Source organism: Eucalyptus grandis, chromosome 9, assembly GCF_016545825.1.
Source record: "Eucalyptus grandis isolate ANBG69807.140 chromosome 9, ASM1654582v1, whole genome shotgun sequence".
NCBI lineage: Eukaryota > Viridiplantae > Streptophyta > Magnoliopsida > Myrtales > Myrtaceae > Eucalyptus > Eucalyptus grandis.
This window is the reverse complement of record NC_052620.1, coordinates 10944175-10966650: the sequence shown is the minus strand read 5'-3', so window position 1 is coordinate 10966650 and position 22476 is coordinate 10944175. Positions and strand designations below refer to the sequence as shown.

Sequence of the window (22476 nt, the reverse complement as noted above, 5' to 3'; positions counted from 1 at the left end):
ACAGAGTCATCTATCTTCCTAGGGTTACTTTCGGCTCACTTTGAAGAAGAATGATCTCATCAAACTGATTCATTAGACAACATGCAGACAAATGCAATCATATGTTCTTTTCCCAAACAAATACATAAAGAGAACCTTCATGATCTGCCCGCTAGGTGGTATTATGCCAAGATAAACCACAACAGAATCATATCATATATTAGTCTCTAAAATTGAAGACTAATGGATGTAAGAGCCCCATTATCTCTAGACAAGGACGTTACCATAAAATTGTCAAGCTTCATGAATCGCCTCTCACTTTGATCACTACTGTAATTAATTCGTTGTTAATGTACAACAAAAAAAACTTAACTAATTAGAATACGCATTTCAACGAATTGCTTCTTACTTTTGCATTTCCATCTCCGAAGATGACAACTTTATCTCTAGGGGGAGCTGTAGCCCCGAGCTGTGACAATGTCCGAAGGTGGAAATTTCCAAAGAGTTAGAAGCCACAAATGTATAAGGGATTCCTCAGCCTCAACAAGGCAGCGAATCTTGGCCTTGATAGCATATCCAGTTTTTGCTGGTTCCACAGCATCGTTACGATCCGCATCATTTCCAAAATCTGAAGGCAAGAATCTCTAAATAGAAAATAATTGATTCAGAAGAGACATTTTTATTAGAAATCAACAAAAACTAGAGTGCATTCCCTCATCCAACAAATTTACATGAGTTATGGCTAAAAGACAAACCAAACTTATATGAGACTGAATTTCACTTTTTCTTCAATATGTGACTCTAATGATAGCAACAATAAAAACAAACTTATATGAGACTATATTTCATTTTTTTTTTCAATATGTGACTATAACAGAGTAAAAATTATTGTAAGTGAATCAAGACTAGCAATTAAGGTGTTGTTTGCAACGCTCCGGAAACTTTCTCTTTGGTTTTTTTTTGGTTCCTCACGTAGAAATAGAACAAAACGCACTTGAAGGATTAAGTAGTTCATGTTTTCATTATCGATCAAAGAGCAGGGTACACGACGGTAATCCATATTGAGTTTTTAAAACCTTTTGACTTTTCGATGACCTTGACGAAAAACATAACCACAGTGAAGCCGGCATTGTCCGGTACTTGAATTTGACATAGTTAGCCTCAAATTTCACCGACGACTTCTACACAAAGTCATGACCATTTAAAAAGGAAAGAAGTGAATTCTACAAATAAAAAGTGAATCCACCCCATTTCATCAAAGCAGAGCCCACAACAAGAACGTGATGCACTCATACTAGAAGAAAATACTTAAGCTAACAACTAACACCAACGTATATCGTCAATCAAATGCTAAACAAAGAATAATAACTCGAAATGAAATTACTAGACACAGCACAACCTTGATATGCCCCGGCTGCTTTGATGGCTACAACAACTTTTCTTGGTCTTCTAGCTGTGCTATCCCCACAGTAGAGATTACCACATCAACCTGCTTAATCGCACTCAATAGACTTTTGATCGTATATGTCTCCTTGAGAATCAAATAACCAAGAACATGGACAAACAATCAATAAAGTCAGCAACCATCAACCGATCTAATTTTGGCCAGTAGGAAGACTATGAAAAAGGAGAAATACGAAATCAATGAAGATAAGACTCAATACCTTCACCAGACGAGAAAACTGTTGTGAGAAATACATATATATTTTTTATAAAAGAAGCCGCTACCCACAGAATTCTTGTCCATGCATTACCTACCAATCTTTTGAAAGGCTACGACAAGGTATTTGCAATGACATCTGAATTACAGATCAGCGACATGTACTTCTGAATAAAATTCATCTACACAGTACGAAACATATGGAAATTTTCATAAGACTCGTCGAAAAATGCACTCGTTCGTCTCAGCATGGAAGCTGAGGAGATTCGTCAATTAGTGTGAAAACGAGAGGGAGATTGTTTATGGTTTCGCCAACTTACGAGGCCGAAATATCAGAGAAGAGAAAAAGCACGCTGAATTGTAACGTGACTCCATCAACTCGATCTTGTGAAAGATTAAGATGAAAATTGACTCTGATACTACTGATTAAATGTTGGCTGGGTCCACCTTCATGTGAGGCCCAGTTAGCATTAAATAAAAAAAAGAAACAAAACAAAACATAAAGAAGTGAGTGTTTTGCGTGGAGGTGTGCATCCGTCGAAAAAGAAAAGAGAGGAGAGAGAAACAGAAAACTGCAAGCAAGGGAGAAGAGAAGAAAGGAAGAAGGCTGCAATTTTGCGGCTTTGATTTGAAGGCCAAATATTGATGGAATCGGCTCAAATTTCAGTATATTGTTCGTGAGACCGAGGGCTACAAGTTGGTGGTTTTGTTCGCGAGAACCATCCCCGAATTCTCCAGTTGCGGTTAAGGTATTCTTGCTCCCAACTTGTTTGTCTACCTATGTGGTGAGAAAAAGATGATTGTAATGTTGATGTTGAGCCTCTAGTATGTGACTAGAGAAGAATACTTTGTGTATCCTGCTATTCTTGGTGATTAGTGGATGTTTTTGGGCGGTCCGTGGTTTTTCCCGCATTGGGTTTTCCATGTTAAATCTCGGTGTCATTATTTGCTTTATTTACTTATTATTTCGGCGTTATATTTGCATATTGTGAGGCTATACATTGCTGGTTGTTGCTGGGGGCTAAGAGATTTTAAGTTGATTTAGTATCGGGGGAGAAATTGATCTTGGATTGCATTTGGCCGTGGTGAATTGTGTCCCCAATTCTTGTGTATGAAGTTTGAATCATTCATGAAAGAACAAGGATACGGTAAGACAAACTCCGATTCTTGTGTCTTTATGAAAAGATTCTCAGATAATTATTTTGTTATTCTCCTACTTTATGTGGATGATATGTTGATTGTTGGGCATTATGTCAAGAAAATCAAGAGCTTGAAAAATGAGTTGAGTAAAGCTTTTGCAATGAAAGACCTAGGCCCGCTAAGCAAATCTTAGGCATGAGAATTACTCGTGACAGGAAGAATAAGAAATTGTGGTTATCTCAAGAGAAGTATATTGAGAAGGTACTTGAAAGATTCAACATGAGCACATGTAAACCGTGAGTACTCTACTTCTTGCAGGCCATTTCAAGCTAAGTAGTAAAGAGTGTCCTTCAAGTGAGAAAGAGAAGGTTGAGATGATGAAAATTCTTTATGCATCGGTCGTGGGTAGTTTGATGTACGCCATGGTTTGTACAAAACCCAATATTGCTCATGCAGTTGGTGTTGTGAGTAGATTTCTCTAATCCGTAAGGAGCATTGGATCGCTGGTAAATGGATTCTGAGATATCTTAGAGGCACTTCTACACTTTGCTTGTGTTATGGAAATGTAAAGCCTGAGTTGAGTGGCTACTCGGATGTGGACTATGCGGTGATGTTGATTCCCAAAATCCACATCGGATTTTATAATAATTTTGGGTAGCTGTTTCATGGCAATCGATATTGCAAAAATGTACCACTTTGTCTACAACTCAGCGGAGTATATATTACCGGTGTAGGTAAAGAACTTTTGTGGATGTAAAAATTCTACAAGAGTTGGGCTTGAAGCAAGAGAAGTTTGTTCTATATTGCGATAGCATGAGTGCCATCCACCTTAGCAAGAATCTGGTGTTTCATTCAAGATCGAAGCATGTTGATGTGAAGTATCATTGGATCTGAGAAAAGCTAGAAGAGAAGCTCTTCCTACTTGAGAAAGTTCACCTGACAACAATAAGTCCGACATGATGACCAAAGCCTTGCCCGTGGTGAAGCTTGACGCTTGTAGAAGAAAAGCGGGCATGACGAACCTTCCAACATGAGGTGGAGGGGGAGATTTGTTGGCTGGGTCCACCTTCATGTGAGGCCCAGCCAGCATTAAATAAAAAAAGGAAACAACACAAAACAAAACAAAAAGAAGTGGAGTGTCGTGCGTGGAGGTGCATCCGTCGAAAAGAAAAGAGAGGAGAGAGAAATAGAAAACTGCAAGCAAGGGAGAAGAGAAGAAAGGAAGAGGGCTGCAACTTTGCGGCTTTGATTCGAAAGCCAAATATTGACTGAATCGCTCAAATTTCAGTATGTTGTTCGTGAGACCGTGGGCTACAAGTTGATGGTTTTTATTCGTCGAGAACCATCCTCAAATTCTCTAGTTGCGGTTAAGGTTTTCTTACTCCCAACTTGTTTGTCTACCTATGTGGTGAGAAAAAGATGATTGTAATGTTGATATTGAGGCTCTAGTGTGTGACTAGAGAAGAATACTTTGTGTATCTTGATATTCTTGGTGATTAGTGAATGTTTTTGGGCGGTCCGTGGTTTTCTCCCGCATTGGGTTTTCCACGCTTAATCCTTGGTGTCGTTATTTGCTTTGTCTACTTATTATTTCGCGTTATATTTGCATATTGTGAGGCTATACATTGCTGGTTGTTGCTGGGGCTAAGAGATTTTAAGTTGATTTAGTATCGGGGAGAAATTGATCCTGGATTGCGTTTGGCCATGGTGAATTGTGTCTCCGGTTCTCCCTAAAATTAAAGACATTTCTCAGAATTCGAGCAAGATCAAATGGCAAGGGATGCTTGAATTCCTCGAAGCAGCACCGAACGTGGGAAACTAACGGAATCACATGAGAATAACTACTCACATGGACTAGGTTCACGCCTAAGCTCTTGAAACCTTTGATGATTTCGGCGTTGGCAGGTTGGAGAGGGTGGACTCCGTCTCAAGAACAAAGGTAGGGTGACCGGACTTTGCACATGCTTTCACGATGAACTTTCCGATGTATCCGGCGCCACCGATCACCAAGACTCTGCTCATCTCTGCCATCTTGGAGGGTTTTTTCACAGCGGGCGTGGTGTTTTCCGGCGAACTTGATCGGTCTCTGACGTGACTTTGCTGTATTTGGAGAGAGAGAGAGAGAGAGAGCTAAAAGGCGGGGGTTCTTATCATCATGATGGGATGGAGTGTCATTGGATGATTCTAGAAGGGTGTAATCGTCTTATCATTGAAATAATTTTTCTTGTTGAGGTTATCCTTACTAGAAAAAGGGTACATGGAAAGTGGGAAAATAGATGGAAGATAACGATTTTGTTTCATTTAAGTGATTATTTAAATTCTGGAGAAATAAAATAGTTAACTTAGCAAACAAACAAGAAAATTTAATTTTGATGGTGCTATGAATTTAAGTAATTGTAATTGATGAGGAACTAGTCCAAACTACTTTTTTACGTTGACTTTTATCATATGAAAAAACAGGGGTATAAATGGGCAATGAGCTACTCTACATCCATATGGTAGCATGATATCATAGAGCTTGATAGCCGCCATTGTTGTTTCGAGGTTCAATGAATTCTTTTCTTGAAAGGGTTGATCACAAGATTACCTCTTCTTAATTAATTGGGCAATACAAGATTACTATATTTGTAATTCATAACCTCTATGTGAGAAAAAAAGCAGCATAACGAGTGTCCATATATGGAGTGATTAGTAGAAAGTTATTAAACCTTTGACATCTATACCAATTCGATTTTTTTTAAAAAAGGGTATAAAATGGCCAATGAGCTACTCTACATCCAAATGGTAGCATGATATCCTAGAGCTTGATAGCCCGCCATGCTATTGTTTCGAGGTTTAATGAATTCTTTTTCTTGGGAGAGTTGATCACAAGATTACCCTTCTTTAATTAATTGGCCAATACAAGATTACTATGTTTGTAATTCATAACCTCTATGTGAGAAAAAAGCAGCATTACGAGTGTCCATATATGGAGTGATTAGTAGAAAGTTGTTAAAACCTTTGACATCTATGCCAATTCAATTTTTCTTAAAAATGGGTATAAAATGGCAATGAGCTACTCTACATCCATATGGTAGCATGATATCATAGAGCTCCATAGTCACCATTCTATTGCTTCGAGGTTCAATGAAGTCTTTTCTTGGGAGGATTGATAACAAGATTACCCTTTAATTAATTAGGCAATACAAGATTACTATTTTTGTAATTCATAACCTCTATGTGAGAAAAAGCAGCATTACGAGTGTCCATATATGAAGTGATTAGTATAAAGTTGTTAAACCTTTGACATCTATACCAATTCAACTTTAAAAAAAGGGTATAGAATGGGAATGAGCTATGTCACATCTGATCCTTGAATGTGTGCCATCCCTTGGTGGTCGATTAAATTGACATCCTAGAACACGTCGCCAACCCATTTATTTTAATGTATATGCGGAAGCGAATAAATAAATCCCCGACAATACGAAGATGTGATAGAAAAGCAGGGCCATAATTTTGAAAATCACAACACACTTTTATATACACCGCAAACTCAGTTATATACAACATTAGTTTATATTCACACGCCTACCAAACATGAAAGAACTACTAGTCCTTTAGGCGTTCGAATCCTCAACCGAAGGCTCCAGTGGCTCTAGCTCCGGGAACTGGCCTACCACCGAACCACTGTGAGAGTCAACCGTACACTTGCCAAAAATGATCTCTAGCACCGACATAAGAATCTTAGATTCCAATAGGAGACCTCTAGGTCCATCTCGCCCGGAACGATACCATGATCTAAATTGATATGGTACCTTCCGAATAGACTCACATCATCCAAGACAATGGATCTCACGAGTTCAGACCTAGTCTCCTTGGCTCAGGAAAGGGAATCTAAGAGATCTATTCGGTGACCTCTCTCCAAGGCGAAAGCGCTGGTGGAACAACCATCTAAGGACCCGTAAATATTAGTCCACGATGGGGTGAGACGATGTCTCAACAAGTTTACCCTCTAAACTCCGACTAGGAAGGAAATACACCTAAAAGCTGTTTATACACACACAAGATAGCGGACTTACCTCGCCACGCTCCTTCCCGCAAGTCAGCACAGCTCATGATCTCAACAAATCCACTCAATTCATATTGAATCATCAATCAACTAGTCAATCAGCTCAATTCCAAACCAATAGTACTATCTATCAATTCAATACCATATATCAATCCTCCGATACCATCACCACAACAAACTGCAATATATGGTCATAGTTCACATTCACTCAAGTTGATATATATAGCTCGCTTAAGCCGATAAATATATATAGATCGTGCTCACTCAAGCTGATAAAACGATCTTAGCTCACTCAAGTTGATATAGATATATTGATCGTGCTCACTCAAGTTGATAAAATGATCATAGGCTGATGTATATATATATATAGATCGTGCTCATTCAAGTTGATAAAATGATCTTGGCTTACTTAAGCCGATAAATCACGACATTGAAAATACTCGATCGAATAATCGTGCGTGGATACACGGTTGGCATGTGCCAAAATTTCAATATCTTTCTTTAGAAATTCCTACTAATTAAAATAGTCCATAAACACATTTTTGCGCTGTAAATCGATGCTGTATTTTCCAAATTAAATATTGAAATTACCTAATTTAGGAATAAATACCCAAAATTATAATTTTCACTCAATTTGCACAATCTAGCATTCAATTAAATAAACCAAGCATACCATTGCAATCGGCACGAAATTCCAAATACCGACTATCCCTGTATAATTTTTGAAAATTAATAAATAAATAAATAAATAAATAAATACTAAAATTAATTAAATAAATACAAATAAATGTCATAAATAGAGACTTAGGTCAAAAACCTGACTAAATATCGAAAAGGGCTCGGAAAATTTCTGAACCTATCTAGATATATAATACAACCTAGCTAGTTGCTAATTAAGCCGATCTAACCAACTAACATGCAATAACGAGTAATTAAATCGCTAAACCATTCTAATGAACCACCTAAACCATACTTAGCTTAAACTAATCAACCCTTAAGCATAATTAACTCTCTAAACAAAGTTTTGTGAGTAAACTCACCGGTTTTGAAATCCGATGAGTCCACGATGATGGCAAAGACGGGCAACAAACTCCAGCTGCGGCACACACGAGGCCCTGCGATCCTAAATGGGCTCAAGCCCATGGAGGTTTGTTGGTCTTAGCTTTTGGTTGTTGGGTTGAAAGGCTTGAGTTGGGTGACGGCCTGAGCTAGAAAGGCCAAGGTGGCTGGTGGACGGCTGCAGTGGGTGATGGCGATGATCAACGGTGGTTGAAAGGTAGTGGAGATGGCTCAGGCAGCTGGACAGGAGCTCGACTTGGCCTGAGGAGGCTTAGGGGATGGGCTCAACATGCGGGACAAGGGTTGGAGGTGGATGGCTAGGCAGCACACGGCGGAGGTGTGACATCCCGCATTTTCAGTCCCGTTTCTACCGAATAAATCGAACATTTCATTGACGTGCCTATAGGGCTCTCATAGCCGATCACTCTCGAGATAACTAGACTATCCAGGAAGCCATTAAGGAGTTTTAATGCAATAGACTTGAGAATTCAACCAAGAATCGACTACTTGATACGCTCATCCGCCGAGATCATTACGACATAGATATGAATCGATTAGAGATCGAGATAGGCTCTGGTTCGACCGAGATGAGTGGTTAAACGTGGGTGATCCCACTAAATTGCAAAATTCTCATCGACCGGCACTAATTTGATTTTACTATCGTTTTGGTACCCTATGTCCGTATTTGAATCATCGAGATTTTCACGACAATCTAGAGTCGTCATTGTGTCGAGTGGGTTCATTGTGACTAAGAAAATCGACCACGGGTATTTTTCACTAAAAATCTCTGAAAATTACTCGGTGGTCTAGGTTATGCTAAAAACGCGCCGAATGGAAATTAACCATGAATTTGAGTCCGATTTCAGAAATTGAAGATTTTGTCATGTCGAATAAATTCTAGGAACGTCCACCATCACGTGGGCCAAACCCTACTCTTGAATTTCACTGATGACTTCTACACGAGGTTATGACCATTTTAAAAAGAAAGAAGTTGAAGTCTACATATAGATAAGTCCATCCATCCCATTTCATTAAATCAAAGCTCGCAAGGAGATTGCGATGCACCTAAACCAGAAAGACAAGAATCAAGCTAACACCCATTAGTCAAATGCTAAGCCAACAATAATAACTTGAAATGAAATTACTAGGTACAACACCACCTTGATATTCCCAGCTGCTTTAATAGCAGCAACGATCATGTCTTGGTCCTAAACTTGTGCTCACCCCACGACAGAGATTATCACATCTACTTGCTTAATCACAATAGACTCTCTTGATTGTATATGTCTCCCTGAGAATCAAATAACTAAGAGCATGGACAAACGATCAATGAAGTCGGCAACGATCCACAAGATTTGTCTACACAGCAAAGCGCAGCCACGTAGGTGTAGCTGTCTCAGAAACAGCTAAAGCATATCGAAGTTTCCACAAGATTTTTCTGAAAATGTGCACGTTCACATCATCATGCAAAGCTGAAATTTCGTTAGGCATTTGAAAGAGGAGAGGAACGTGATTTCTGATTTCAACCATGCACAAAGACAAAATATCAGAGAAGGGAAAGAACAACGCCATATCGTAACGTGACTCCATCAGCTCGATCAAGTGAGAGATAGATATAAAAATCAACTTCGATCCTACTGATAAAAACATTTCTCAGAACGGCGAACGAACGCAACCGCATGGGAATAACTACTCACCGGGAATATACTGATGCTTGAGCTATTGAAATCTTCGACCATTTCAGCCTTGGTGGGGTCGGAGAGAGCGGACTCCCTCACGAGAGCGAAGGTAGGGTGACCGGACTTAGCACTCACCTTCACGACGAACTTTCCGGTGTATCTAGTGCCTCCGATCACCAGCACTTTGCTCTTCTCGCCATCTCGGAGGGTTCTATTACGGCGGAGGCGCGGTTCTTCCCGGCGAACTTGCTTTGTCTCGTGCTGCAACTGTTGTTGCCCGGTGGCACGCATCGAGATGAATCGTCATTTTATTTTTATTCCAAAAGGGCATAATTGTCTTTTCGGTGAATTGACTTTCCCACCACCATCATCCTTCACTCAGAAAATGAGTGCACACAAAAGTGGACAACGAAAGGCGGAAGAAATTTACGGTGGAGAATGAGTACATGACGTGAAATTTTTGAAATAACAACTCGACTTACAAAAAGTTGTCTAAATTTGATCGAGAAAATTGATTATTGTGTCGACCAAACCTCCATTGAGATAGAAAAGAAACCAACAGTTCTGATTTATGATAGGCTGCGTGTTCTTTGCAAAATTCAAAAATGATAACCCTCTTGTTAAAAACAGATTTTTTTTTTTTTGGTGATTCGGGAACCCCAACAGCCGGCAGCCGGCGGGTAAACCCGGGCGACCTGGCCACCACCACACCCAGCCACGGGTGAGTCGCGCAATGGGGATGCGGGGTTTCAACCTCCTCGGTGGGGAGAAAGCGCGAAACCAGATGTTGTTGACTGTTACTTTCAAAAATGCGTTACTTAATATGTTTTTCATTGAAATTCCTGACTTATGATTGGTTTAGGAAGACTGAACCAAACGAATGCTTAGTTAGACAACAATCCACAGTATATCAGGGTTTTGGAATAAGAATTTGGCTAGAGATTTATCCAGACTCATCGCGCACGCCTCTTTTTCTTACATGTTTGTTCCCCGCAGCCTCTAAGAATCCCGCAAAACATTAACAATAATTCAAAATTGCGACAAGTTTGACAGTCAGTTTACGCTTACTTTAATTTGTTATTCTTTTAGACGTGAAAGATAATATGACATACAAAAATAGAGAAACCCGTGTCTTGGTGTTAGCTTGATTGGCCCATGAACCCATATCAAACTCCAAAACAGAAGCAAATTTCTCCGAGCAGCAGACGCGCCACATTGAACATTCATACTTTATAGTGTGTCCTCAGACTAGTTGTACATGCCATGTGATGATCAACAGAAGCGACATTTCACACTAGGATCCTGTGAAGCAGCATCCTATATTATTTATTACTGCACGGAGATGTGAGAAATTTATTAGCATGTTCAGTTTCGATAATCAAACAAATTGATCAAGGCATTGATCCATAGTCATGTATTTGACATCGGGGTAGAGCTCTCAAGCTTCCACCAATGATGGCTCAATCTCGAAGTTCGTTTGGTCTCCTTTCACGAAGATAAAATGGTGTAATGCCAAGAACGGGTTGCGCGGGAGCCACCGCCTGCAATATGATCGGACAAGCTTTAAATATCAGAGAGAATAGAGAGAGGATTTCAAGCACTTAAATCCAATAGAAATGCATCCCTAACCTTGAATGTTCTTCGAACCGCTCCGGAACATACACCCTCTCTGACGTCTTGCCGATCTTTCTCCCACAAAGACACGATGTCACGCCTCGATCCTCAAGCACACGCCCATCCTTATCTTGGTCGATTTTAAAATGCGATATCTGGGACTATATATCGCCGACACTTTCCTTTTATAAGATATGAAACGATTTATAAATCCCGAACTAATAAAACATTGGGATAAAATGTAGGACTAAATTTCAAACTCTTAAAATCGTTCACTTTATATACAAGGTGAACTATTAGATTTATTCACAATAAGCTAGTTTAAAAACAAGGTCTACAAGCGAAGTGAGTTCTGCAAGCTACGGGTCCCCCTCCCTTGTCATCGTCCTCCACACTCAGCCGGAGCTTTCAATGCACGCCCGGACTTTCGAGATCTTCAAAAACCAAGTCTATTGCATCTAGGTACCTAAAGTGGTTGTTCACAACCAATGAGACTACGTCTCATCAGATTCTTACCCTCAAGACCCGATTAGTAAACTAATACACCTAGGGTTGCTTATGCGCACAACCTAAGTCGATGACTTACCTTGGTCTCGGATTCACCTACATATTAACAGGATCAAATAAGCATGCAAACAATCACATCATTGATCGAAGCATTGATCAAATCGGCCCTAGTCAATTACACACTAACAAGACCACTCATGGTCATTTTCCATTCGATCAATCAATTCACAAACATGAGATCAAAGCAATGAATCATATCAAATCACACTTAGATCGAATCATCGATCAATTGACCTAGTCGATTACATGTAATCACAACCCATGCTTGGTCGGCACATTCAATATTATCTATAAATTCAACCATAGTCTAGGACTGCTCACTCTAAGATGATAAATAGATAGTATTGCTCGCACTAAGCTTATGTGGTTGGTATACCGCTTCTCGCAGCTCGACATATTGCCAGGTTGACATAAGATACCAAGACATCGCTTCGCTAAGTTGACATATCGCCCGGCAGATATATAGTATACCCCGATGCTCACTCTGTTGATAAAGTGTACTACTGCGCACCGCTATATCACCCGTAGGCCGATATAGTACACCTAACATCACTCTCGCTAAGCGATATTATAGCTCGTAGGATGACATAATATACCATCCACCATTCAATCCATTCCATCTTTTATCTTCTTTTTTTTGTGACCAGTGGAACCTCCATGCGCCACTTTCGCGCGAAAGAACCCCGGGTGACTGCCCCACCACCGACCTTACCACAGTGAACCGCGCAGCTTGCACCGAAGCATTGACCCACGCAAGTTTCGAACTCCCCAAAGGATGAGTACTAAGCCTTAAACCGCGCCATCGCGAATGCTGGTCCATTCCATCTTTTATCCTTCGATAAAATACCATACAGGGCACACCGCTCGCCTATAAAACATAATATTTTCCTTTCCATAACTCCCACATTTTCGTAGTCCACCAAAACACTTTTGGTGTCAGTTAACCGACTTCTGCTATTTTCTAATTAATAACCAAAGATTATTCCATTAAAGAATAATTCACAATTTCACAAATAATTAAATTCAGCACAAAATAAAGCTCAATTAAATAAACGAATTACGCCACAACAATCAGCACAAAATTCTCACCAACATCCCAATGAATTTCCTAAAATAAATAATTAAATAATTAATTTTGAAAATAAATAAATAAATACAATAAATACAATTTAACACAATATAAAGCTCAATTAAATAAATTGACTGCACCATGATCATCGCATAAAATCTCGGTCACAATATCCTAGTCGAATTTCCAGAAAATAAAAAATTAAATAATTAATTTCGAAAATTAATATTTAATTCCCAAAAATTTCACTTATGCCGAATTGCCTAATTAACACCCGATAAGGTCGGAAAATCCCAAGTAGCACTCACTCAATAAATAGTTTTACGTGCCTACTCGCTAATTGCACAATCCAATTGACTAACATGCATCACAATGATCTAATAATCACTAATCTACTCTAATCTAACTACCTAATTGCACTTAATTAAATCTAATCAAATTTTAAGTATAATTAGTAAACTAAGGCGACAAGAAGTAAAACTCACTGATTTAAAATGGAGACCGGTCACCACATGGCGACGCTGACTACGCGACCGAAATCCAAATTTTGGCTAGCGGCGACGACCCCCACTAAAGCCTCGCAAGCCCACAGCGATTGCTGGGCTTGGTCTCGGATTTGGGCCTACTTCTTGGGCTTCAAGTGAGCTGAAATGGGGCTGATCTTGCTTGAAGATGGGTTGCTCTCTCTGGGCTGAAATAATCTGAATTTCACTTGGGCTGAACTTGGATCGACTGAAGATAGGCCCAGCTGTTGGGCCACGAAAAATTGTGTGGGCTGTTTGTAGAAGGCCCAAGGATGGGCTGTTGAAATAGAAGCCCACGGCTTCAAATGGGCTGGAATGCAATGTTTCAGGGCTGAAGACAGGCTGAACGTCACCTTGCTGGGCCGTTTCCGCGGACGGTGGGCTGCTCGATGAAATTGGAGAAGACACGAGGGCGTTGCTGGTTCGATTGTTGACCAGGCGGACTACTGGAGCTCGCTGGGTTGATGGGCTGTCGGTAGCTTGACTTCACGCGGCCGAGATGAAGACACGAAGAACCAACAAAATTTCGGTGGAAATGAAGGCTGCTCGCGGACGCGTGGAGAAAGCGGCAGCTGGGACGCTGTCGAAGGAGCTGCTGTGTGAGCTGGGATTCGGTGAGTGGAGCTCGCTGAAGGAGAGAGGAGAGCTGATTCGTTGGCTATTCGGTGATGGAAGCAGCGAAGATGAAGCTGGCGTTGATTCGAGGGACGTGGCAGCGGGACGTCGAGGCCGAAGTAGTCGCTGGCGTCTTCGACTGAGAGGGGATGGAAGAAATTGAAGGAGCTGTAGGGTCAACCAAAGGGGCTTCGGTAGTGCGCGTTGACCGGCGTGAGGGCATGTGGCAGCTGAGGGAAATTTCGGTGGCAGAGGGTTGCTTCGGCTGATTTGTTGACGACATGGAGCTTGGAGGAAATGGAGAGGTAAAGGAGAGAGAGTGAAAGTGGTTCGGTTGCTTTGCGTCAGAGAAGAAGTCGACTCTGCAGGCGTTCAAAAGGGCTGTGAGCATCCGAAGGAGGGGAAAAAGGCCGACAGAAGCTGAGGGAGGAGAGGGAAATAACTTCTGCTGGTGGGGCCTTCTTCCTCTCTTTTCTTCTTATCTTTCAGGTCTCCCGCCCTTTGGACTGGTCTCTCCTCACAGCTGGCCAGCCAGCCAATTCCATGACCAAAAGCCCCTTTAGAAGTTCAAGGAGGTCTAAAATGTTGGGATCCAAGAGTGCTACGACTTTCAAGATTCATTTAATTAAAACATCAAAAGCCTTCAATCAATCCCCATTCGACATCTGCAAACTCCACCGGTCTCTATATTTTAATTTGACAATGCTTTCACCTTTATCCCATCTCGCATCTCACTTTGCCATCAAAACAACTGCCCTTTTTGCACAAATGATGATACAAACCAACTTTTTTCTCAAAAAGTTTTGGCCTGGTTTAAAAATCTTCAAAGACTAAACCAACGTTCCTAAAACGACCCCATGATACTTACGTGTCTTCCACCCTTGAACCTGACTTGACGTATGGCCTCTCACCCGACGCACTTAGCGCGACTCTGTGCTAATGCAGTTAGCTTTTCGTAATCCTTGTGGACAAATGACTCATTGGCCGATTTTCTTCAGTTCACCACGATCCCACTTGACACACGGAACTCTCAATTGTCGAAAATTTATGATTCAAATACGAACACATGGTACCAAAACGCGAAAATCAAATTAATGCCGCACACGAGAGTTTCCAATTTAGCTGAGTCACTATGATCACTATTCATCTCGCTAACCAACTAATCTTCCGATTTCAAATCGATTTATATTATGCCGCAATAATCTCTAAAGATGAAGACGGCCAAGAATCGATCATTGGCTTCACTTGCTATCTGGCTTTTTTTAAAGTCCTTAATAACTCACCCAATTTGGGCTATCTCGAACCATTAACTCAGAGAAAAATACTGAAATCGCGTCGAAATGCCCAATTTATTTATCGAAATCAGAATTAAAACTTGACACGTCACAACTCTTCCCTCTTATAAAAATTTCTGGCCCTCAAAATTTAAACCTCTACCAATTCTAAACAAAAAGTGAAGTTATTGCCTCATCAAGTCTCATTTTTCCATGCCGCTTTTCGGTCTCGTGGCGTTGTTAGACCATTTGACATCAAGGAGGACTCATCTTAGTACACAGGCTGTAAATTTTTCTAAACCACAAACTGGGAACCCAGCTTCACGTATGATACTGGCCGTTCACCTCCGACCTCGATCACGACAATTGCGCACCATTATTGAGTCACTCTAGCCTCTGATCTTCTTTCCTTCACTTTCTTTCACCACCGAAATTTCGTATCCTTTGCTATTCATTAACCGCTTAAGAAAGAACCTTCCGAAAACTCAAACTTGTAACTCGATCTAGATTCAAATATATTCATCTCTACACTCAATGCCGTGAATTATCTTATACTCACACACTTTCGATATACCCAATCAAAACAAGATCTATTCTACTGTATTGAAGTAACCGGTTCCATCTATTGATTGACCACTATCCTCAAATGGTATAAGATTAAGCCTCGTCACAAAGTTCCATTGTGATATATGATCATTCTTATTGGGACTCTCAAGGATGGTAAAATTCCTCCCGGTTCCCGCATTACCTGAATTCCACTTTTGCCAACACCTCTAACACTTGCAACCGCCCAGCGGTATCTATCTTCATTTAGTATATTAATCTAGTTGACGCGATTCTAATCTACTTCATGTTCGTCCCGGTCAAGCAGGATCGAATCCCCAAAACATTAATAATAATTCAAAAATTGCGACAAGTTTAACAGCTGGTTTACGCTGTTTTAACTTGTTATTCTTTTAGACGTGAAAGATAATATGACATACAAAAATAGAGAAACCCGTGTCTTGGTGTTAGCTTGGATTGGCCCATGAACCCATATCAAAACTCCAAAACAGCAACTTCCAAGCACCAGAGACATGCCACGTTGAACATTCATACTTTATAGTGCGTCCTCGACTTGGGGTTGTACATGCCATGTGATGATCACCAAAAGCGACATTTCACACTAGATCCCGTGAAGCATCATCCTAATGATTTATTACCGACGGAGATGTGGAGAAATTTATAAGCATGTTCGGTTTTTTTGATAATCAAACAAATTGATCGAGGCATTGATCCACACAACTATGTATTTGACATCGGGTAGAGCTCCAAGCTTCCACTCCGAATGATGGCTCAATCTTTGAAGTTCGTTTGGTCTCCTTTCACGAAGACAGAATGGTCTAATGCCAAGAACAAGGGTGTGGAGCCACCGCCTACAATATGATCGGGACAAGCTTTTTAAAATGTCGTAGAATAGAGAGGATTTAAAGTAATTTAAATCCAATAGAAATGCATCCCTAACCTTGAATACTAGCACCTCGCTTCCTCGAACATACACCCTCTCTAGGGTCTGCGATCTTTCTCTCCCACAAAGACACGAGCCTTTATTCCATCGAGTAGGTGTTACAGAGGTTTGATATACAAAATTTTGTTTAAGGTCCCTGGGTCATCCATGCCTTGATGGTATAGGTGCCGATGTCATCCTCATTGTTAAACACCATATTGACGGGGAGAGTTTGGCGCTATTAATAAATAAATCACAGAGCCATCTATCTTCCTAGGGTTACTTTCGGCTCACTTTGAAGAAGAACAATCTTATCAAACTGATTTATTAGACAACATGCAGACAAATGCATTCATATGTTTTTCCCAAACAAATACATAAAGAGAACCTTCATGATCTGCCCGCTAGGTGGTATTATGCCAAGATAAACCACAATAGAATCATATCATATATTAGTCGCTAAAATTGAAGACAAATGGATGTAAGAGCCCCATTATCTCTAGACAAGGACGTTACCCTAAAATTATCAAGCTTCAAGAATCGCCTCTCACTCTGATCACTACTGTAATTAATTCGTTGTTAATGTACAAAAAAAAGAACTTAACTCATTAGAATACGCATTTCAACGAATTGCTTCTTACTTGCATTTCCATCCCCAAGATGACAACTTTATCTCTAGGGAGCTGTAGCCCTGAGCTGTGACAATGTCCGAAGGTGGAAATTTCCAAAAGAGTTAGAAGCCACATGTGTATACGGGATTCCTTCAGCTCAACAAGGCGGCGAATCTTGCCTTGATAGCTAATCCAGTTTTTGCTGGCTCCACAGATTGTTACGATCCGCATCATTTCCAAAATCTGAAGGCAAGAATCTCTAAATAGAAAATAATTGATTCAAGAGACATTTTTATTAGAAATCAACAAAAACTAGAGTGTATTCCCTCATCCAACAAATTTACATGAGTTATGGCAAAAAGACAAACCAAACTTATATGAGACTGAATTTCACTTTTTTCTTCAATATGTGACTCTAATAGAGCAACAATAAAAACAAACTTATATGAGACTATATTTCATTTTTTTTTTCAATATGTGACTATAATAGAGTAAAAATTATTGTAAGTGAATCAAGACTAGCAATTAAGGTGTTGTTTGGTAATGCTTAGGGAAACTTTCTTTTTGGTTTTTTATTTTTGGTTCCTCACCGTAGAAATAGAACAAAAACACACTTGAAGGATTAAGTAGTTCATGTTTCTCATTATCAATCAAAGAGCAGGGTACACGACGGTAATCCATATTGAGTTTTTAAAACCTTTTGACTTTTCGATGACCTAGACGAAAAACATAACCACAGTGAAGCCGGCATTGTCCGGTACTTGAATTTGACATAGTTAGCCTCAAATTTCACCGACGACTTCTACACAAAGTCATGACCATTTAAAAAGGAAAGAAGTGAAGTCTACAAATAAAAAGTGAATCCACCCCATTTCATCAAAGCAGAGCCCACAACAAGAACGTGATGCATTCATACTCGAAGAAAATACTTAAGCTAACAACTAACACCAACGTATATCGTCAATCAAATGCTAAACAAAGAATAATAACTCGAAATGAAATTACTAGACACGGCACAACCTTGATATTCCCAGCTGCTTTGATGGCTGCAACAATCCTGTCTTGGTCTTCTAGCTGTGGTATCCCCACAGTAGAGATTACCACATCAACCTGCTTAATCGCACTCAACAGACTCTTTTGATCGTATATGTCTCCCTGAGAATCAAATAACCAAGAACATGGACAAACAATCAATAAAATCAGCAACCATCAACCAATCTAATTTTGGCCAGTAGGAAGACTATGAAAAAGGAGAAATACGAAATCTAATGCAGATAAGACTTCAATACCTTCACAACCAGAGAGAAAACTGTTGTGAGAATATATATATATATATATATATATATATATATTTTATAAAAAGCCGCTATCCATAGAATTCTTGTCCATGCATTACCTACCAATCTTTTGAAAGGCTACGACAAGGTATTTGCAATGACATCTGAATTACAGATCAGCGACATGTACTTCTGAATAAAAATTCATCTACACAGTACGAAACATATGGAAATTTTCATAAGACTCGTCTAAAAATGCACTCGTTCGTCTCAGCATGCGAAGCTGAGGAGATTCGTCAATTAGTGTGAAAAACGAGAGGGAGATTGTTTCTGGTTTCGCCAACTTACGAGGCCGAAATATCAGAGAAGAGAAAAAGCACGCTGAATTGTAACGTGACTCCATCAACTCGATATTGTGAAAGATTAAGATGAAAATTGACTCCGATACTATTGATTAAATTTTGGCTGGGTCCACCTTCATGTGAGGCCCAACCAGCATTAAATAAAAAAGAAAACAAAACAAAATATAAAGAAGTGGAGTGTCGTGCGTGGAGGTGTGCATCCATCAAAAAAGAAAAGAGAGGAGAGAGAAACAGAAAACTGCAAGCAAGGGAGAAGAGAAGAAAAGAGGGCTGCAACTTTGCGGCTTTGATTCAAGGCCAAATATTGATGGAATCGGCTCAAATTTCAGTATGTTGTTCATGAGACCGAGGCTTACAAGTTGATGGTTTTTTTGTTGAGAACCATCCCGAATTCTCCAGTTGTGGTTAAGGTTTTCTTACTCCCAACTTGTTTGTCTACCTATGTGGTAAGAAAAAGATAATTGTAATGCTGATGTTGAGTCTCTAGTGTGTGACTAGAGAATAATACTTTGTGATCCTGCTATTCTTGGTGATTAGTGGATGTTTTTGGGCGGTATGTGGTTTTTCCCGCATTGGCCTTCCACGTTAAATCCTTTGTCGTTATTTGCTTTGTCTACTTATTATGCATATTGTGAGGCTATACATTGCTGATTGTTCCTGGGGCTAAGAGATTTTAAGTTGATTTAGTATCAGGGGAGAAATTGATCATAGATTGCGTTTGGCTGTGGTGAATTGTGTCCCCGGGTTCTCCCAAAAATTAAAGACATTTCTCGGAATTCCAAGCAAGATCAAATGGCAAGGGATGCTTCAATTCCTCAAAGCAGCACCGAACATGGGAAACTAACGGAATCACACGGGAATAACTACTCACATGGACTAGGTTCACGCCTAAGCTCTTGAAACCTTTGATGATTTCGGCGTTGGCGGGGTTGGAGAGTGTGGACTTCGTCTCGAGAACAAAGGTAGGGTGACCAGACTTTGCACATGCTTTCACGATGAACTTCCGATGTATCCGGCACCTCCGATCACCAAGACTCTGCTCATCTCTGCCATCTTGGAGGGTTTTTTCACAGCGGGCGTGGTGTTTTCCGGTGAACTTGATCGGTCTCTGACGTGACTTTGCTGTATCTGGAGAGAGAGAGAGCTAAAAGGTGGGGGTTCTTATCTTCATGATGGGACGGAGTGTCATTGGATGATTCTGGAAGGGTGTAATCGTCTTATCATTGAAATAATTTTTCTTGTTGAGGTTATCCTTTACTAGAAAAATGGTACATGGAAAGTGGGAAAATAGATGGAAGATAACGATTTTGTTTCATTTAAGTGATTATTTAAATTCTTGAGAAATAAAATAGTTAACTTAGCAAACAAACAAGAAAATTTAATTTTGATGGTGCTATGAATTTAAGTAATTGTAATTGATGAGGAACTAGTCCAAAATACTTTACGTTGACTTTTATCATATGAAGAAAACAGGGGTATAAAATGGGCAATGAGCTACTCTTACATCCATATGGTAGCATGATATCATAGAGCTTGATAGCCGCCATGCTATTGTTTTGAGGTTCAATGAATTCTTTTTTCTTGAAAGGGTTGATCACAAGATTACCCTTCTTTAATTAATTGGGCAATACAAGATTACTATATTTGTAATTCATAACCTCTATGTGAGAAAAAAACAGCATTACGAGTGTCCATATATGGAGTGATTAGTAGAAAGTTATTAAACTTTTGACATCTATACCAATTCAATTTTTTATTTTTAAAAGGGTATAAAATGGGCAATGAGCTACTCTACATCCATATGGTAGCATGATATCATAGAGCTTGATAGCCCGCCATGCTATTGTTTCAAGGTTTGGATTCTTTTTCTTGGGAGGGTTATCACAAGATTACCCTTCTTAATTAATTGGGCAATACAAGATTACTATGTTTGTAATTCATAACCTCTATGTGAGAAAAACAGCATTACGAGTGTCCATATATGGAGTAATTAGTAGAAAGTTGTTAAACCTTTTACTTCTATGCCAATTCAATTTTTCTTAAAAAAGGGTATAAAATGGCAATGAGCTACTCTACATCTATATGAGAGCATGATATCATAGAGCTTCATAGTCGCCATGCTATTGCTTCGAGGTTCTATGAAGTCTTTTTCTAGGGAGGATTGATAACAAGATTACCCTTCTTTAATTAATTAGGCAATACAAGATTACTATTTTTGTAATTCATAACCTCTATGTGAGAAAAAGTAGCATTACGAGTGTCCATATATGAAGTGATTAGTATAAAGTTATTAAACCTTTGACATCTATACCAATTCAATTTTTTTTAAAGGGTATAGAATGGGCAATGAGCTATGTCACACCTCGATCCTTGAATGCGTGCCCATCCTCGGTGGTCGATTAAATTGCGACATCCCATAACACGTCACCGGCCCATTTATTTTAATGTACATGCAGAATAAATAAATCCCATGACAACACGAAGATGGGATAGAAAAGGGGTAATTACATTTTGAAAATCAGAACACACTTTATATTCACACGCCTACCAAACATGAAAGAACTACTAGTCCTTGCTGCTCAATCTTCAACCGAAGGCTCGAGGGTCTCTCAGCTTCAGTGGAACTCGGGTCTACCACCGAACCACTAGGAGAGTCAATCGTACACTTGCCAAAATGATCTCTAGCACCGACATAAGAATCTTAGATTCCAAAGGGACCTCTAGGTCCATCTCGCTCGTAACGATACCACGATCTAAATTGATCTGGTACTCCTAGATAGACCCGCATCATCCCGGATAATGGATCTCACGAGTTTGTAGACCTAATCTCCTTGGCCCCAAGGGGGAATCTAAGAGACTGCTCGGTGACCTTCTTCGACCGCGCCAAAACGCTCAAGAGGAACAACCATCTAAGGACCTGTAAATGTTAGTCCACGATGGGGTGAGACGATGTCTCAACAAGTTTACCTCCTAAACTCCAACTAGGAAGGAAATACACCTAAAAGCTATTTATACACATACAAGATAGCGGACTTACCTCGCGACGTGCCTTCTTCCCAAGTCGCATAGTTCATGATCTTAACCAATCCACTCAATTCAAATCGAACCATCGATCAACTAGTCAATTAGCTCAATTCCAAACCAACATTACTATCTATCAATTGAATATATATCAATCCTCCGATACCATCACTACTCACAAATGCTTGCAATATATGGTCATAGTTCACCAAGCTGATATATAATATATATATATATAGCTCGCTCCAAGTTGATAAATATATATAGATCGTGCTCACTCAAGTTGGTAAAATGATCATAGGCTGATGTATATATAGATCGTGCTCACTCAAGCCGAGAAAACGATCTTGGCTCACTTAAGCTGATAAATCACCACAAAGGAAAATACTCTGATCAAATAATCGTGTGTGGATACATGGTTAGTATGTGCCAAATTTTAATATCTTTCTTTTAGAAATTCCACTAATTAAAATAGTCCATAAACATATTTT

At 39.8% G+C, this 22476-nt stretch overlaps 1 protein-coding gene and 1 long non-coding RNA gene across 2 annotated transcripts; both read right to left on the bottom strand.

Moving 5' to 3' along the window:
- Positions 1-425: 425 nt before the first annotated feature.
- On the bottom strand, positions 426-9856 carry LOC108959445 (phenylcoumaran benzylic ether reductase TP7-like). Its single transcript, XM_039302335.1, has 2 exons — positions 9584-9856; positions 426-623 (listed from the first exon to the last, which is right to left on the bottom strand). Exons 1-2 carry the CDS (start codon positions 9854-9856, stop codon positions 426-428), a joined length of 471 nt encoding a protein of 156 aa, XP_039158269.1.
- A 7683-nt stretch (positions 9857-17539) lies between these two features.
- On the bottom strand, positions 17540-19986 carry LOC120288024. Its single transcript, XR_005546267.1, has 3 exons — positions 19836-19986; positions 18346-18480; positions 17540-17584 (listed from the first exon to the last, which is right to left on the bottom strand). It is a non-coding gene; the product is annotated as an uncharacterized LOC120288024 (long non-coding RNA).
- Between the last annotated feature and the right edge of the window lie 2490 nt (positions 19987-22476).

Excerpts from the sequence above, each read along its gene's own strand:
- LOC108959445 (XM_039302335.1), bottom strand. The coding sequence starts at position 9,856 with ATGCGTGCCACCGGGCAACAACAGTTGCAGCACGAGACAAAGCAAGTT. Across the intron at positions 624-9,583 it reads CAAGCATCAGTATATTCCCG|AGATTCTTGCCTTCAGATTT; the intron begins GTGAGTAGTTAT and ends TTTTCTATTTAG.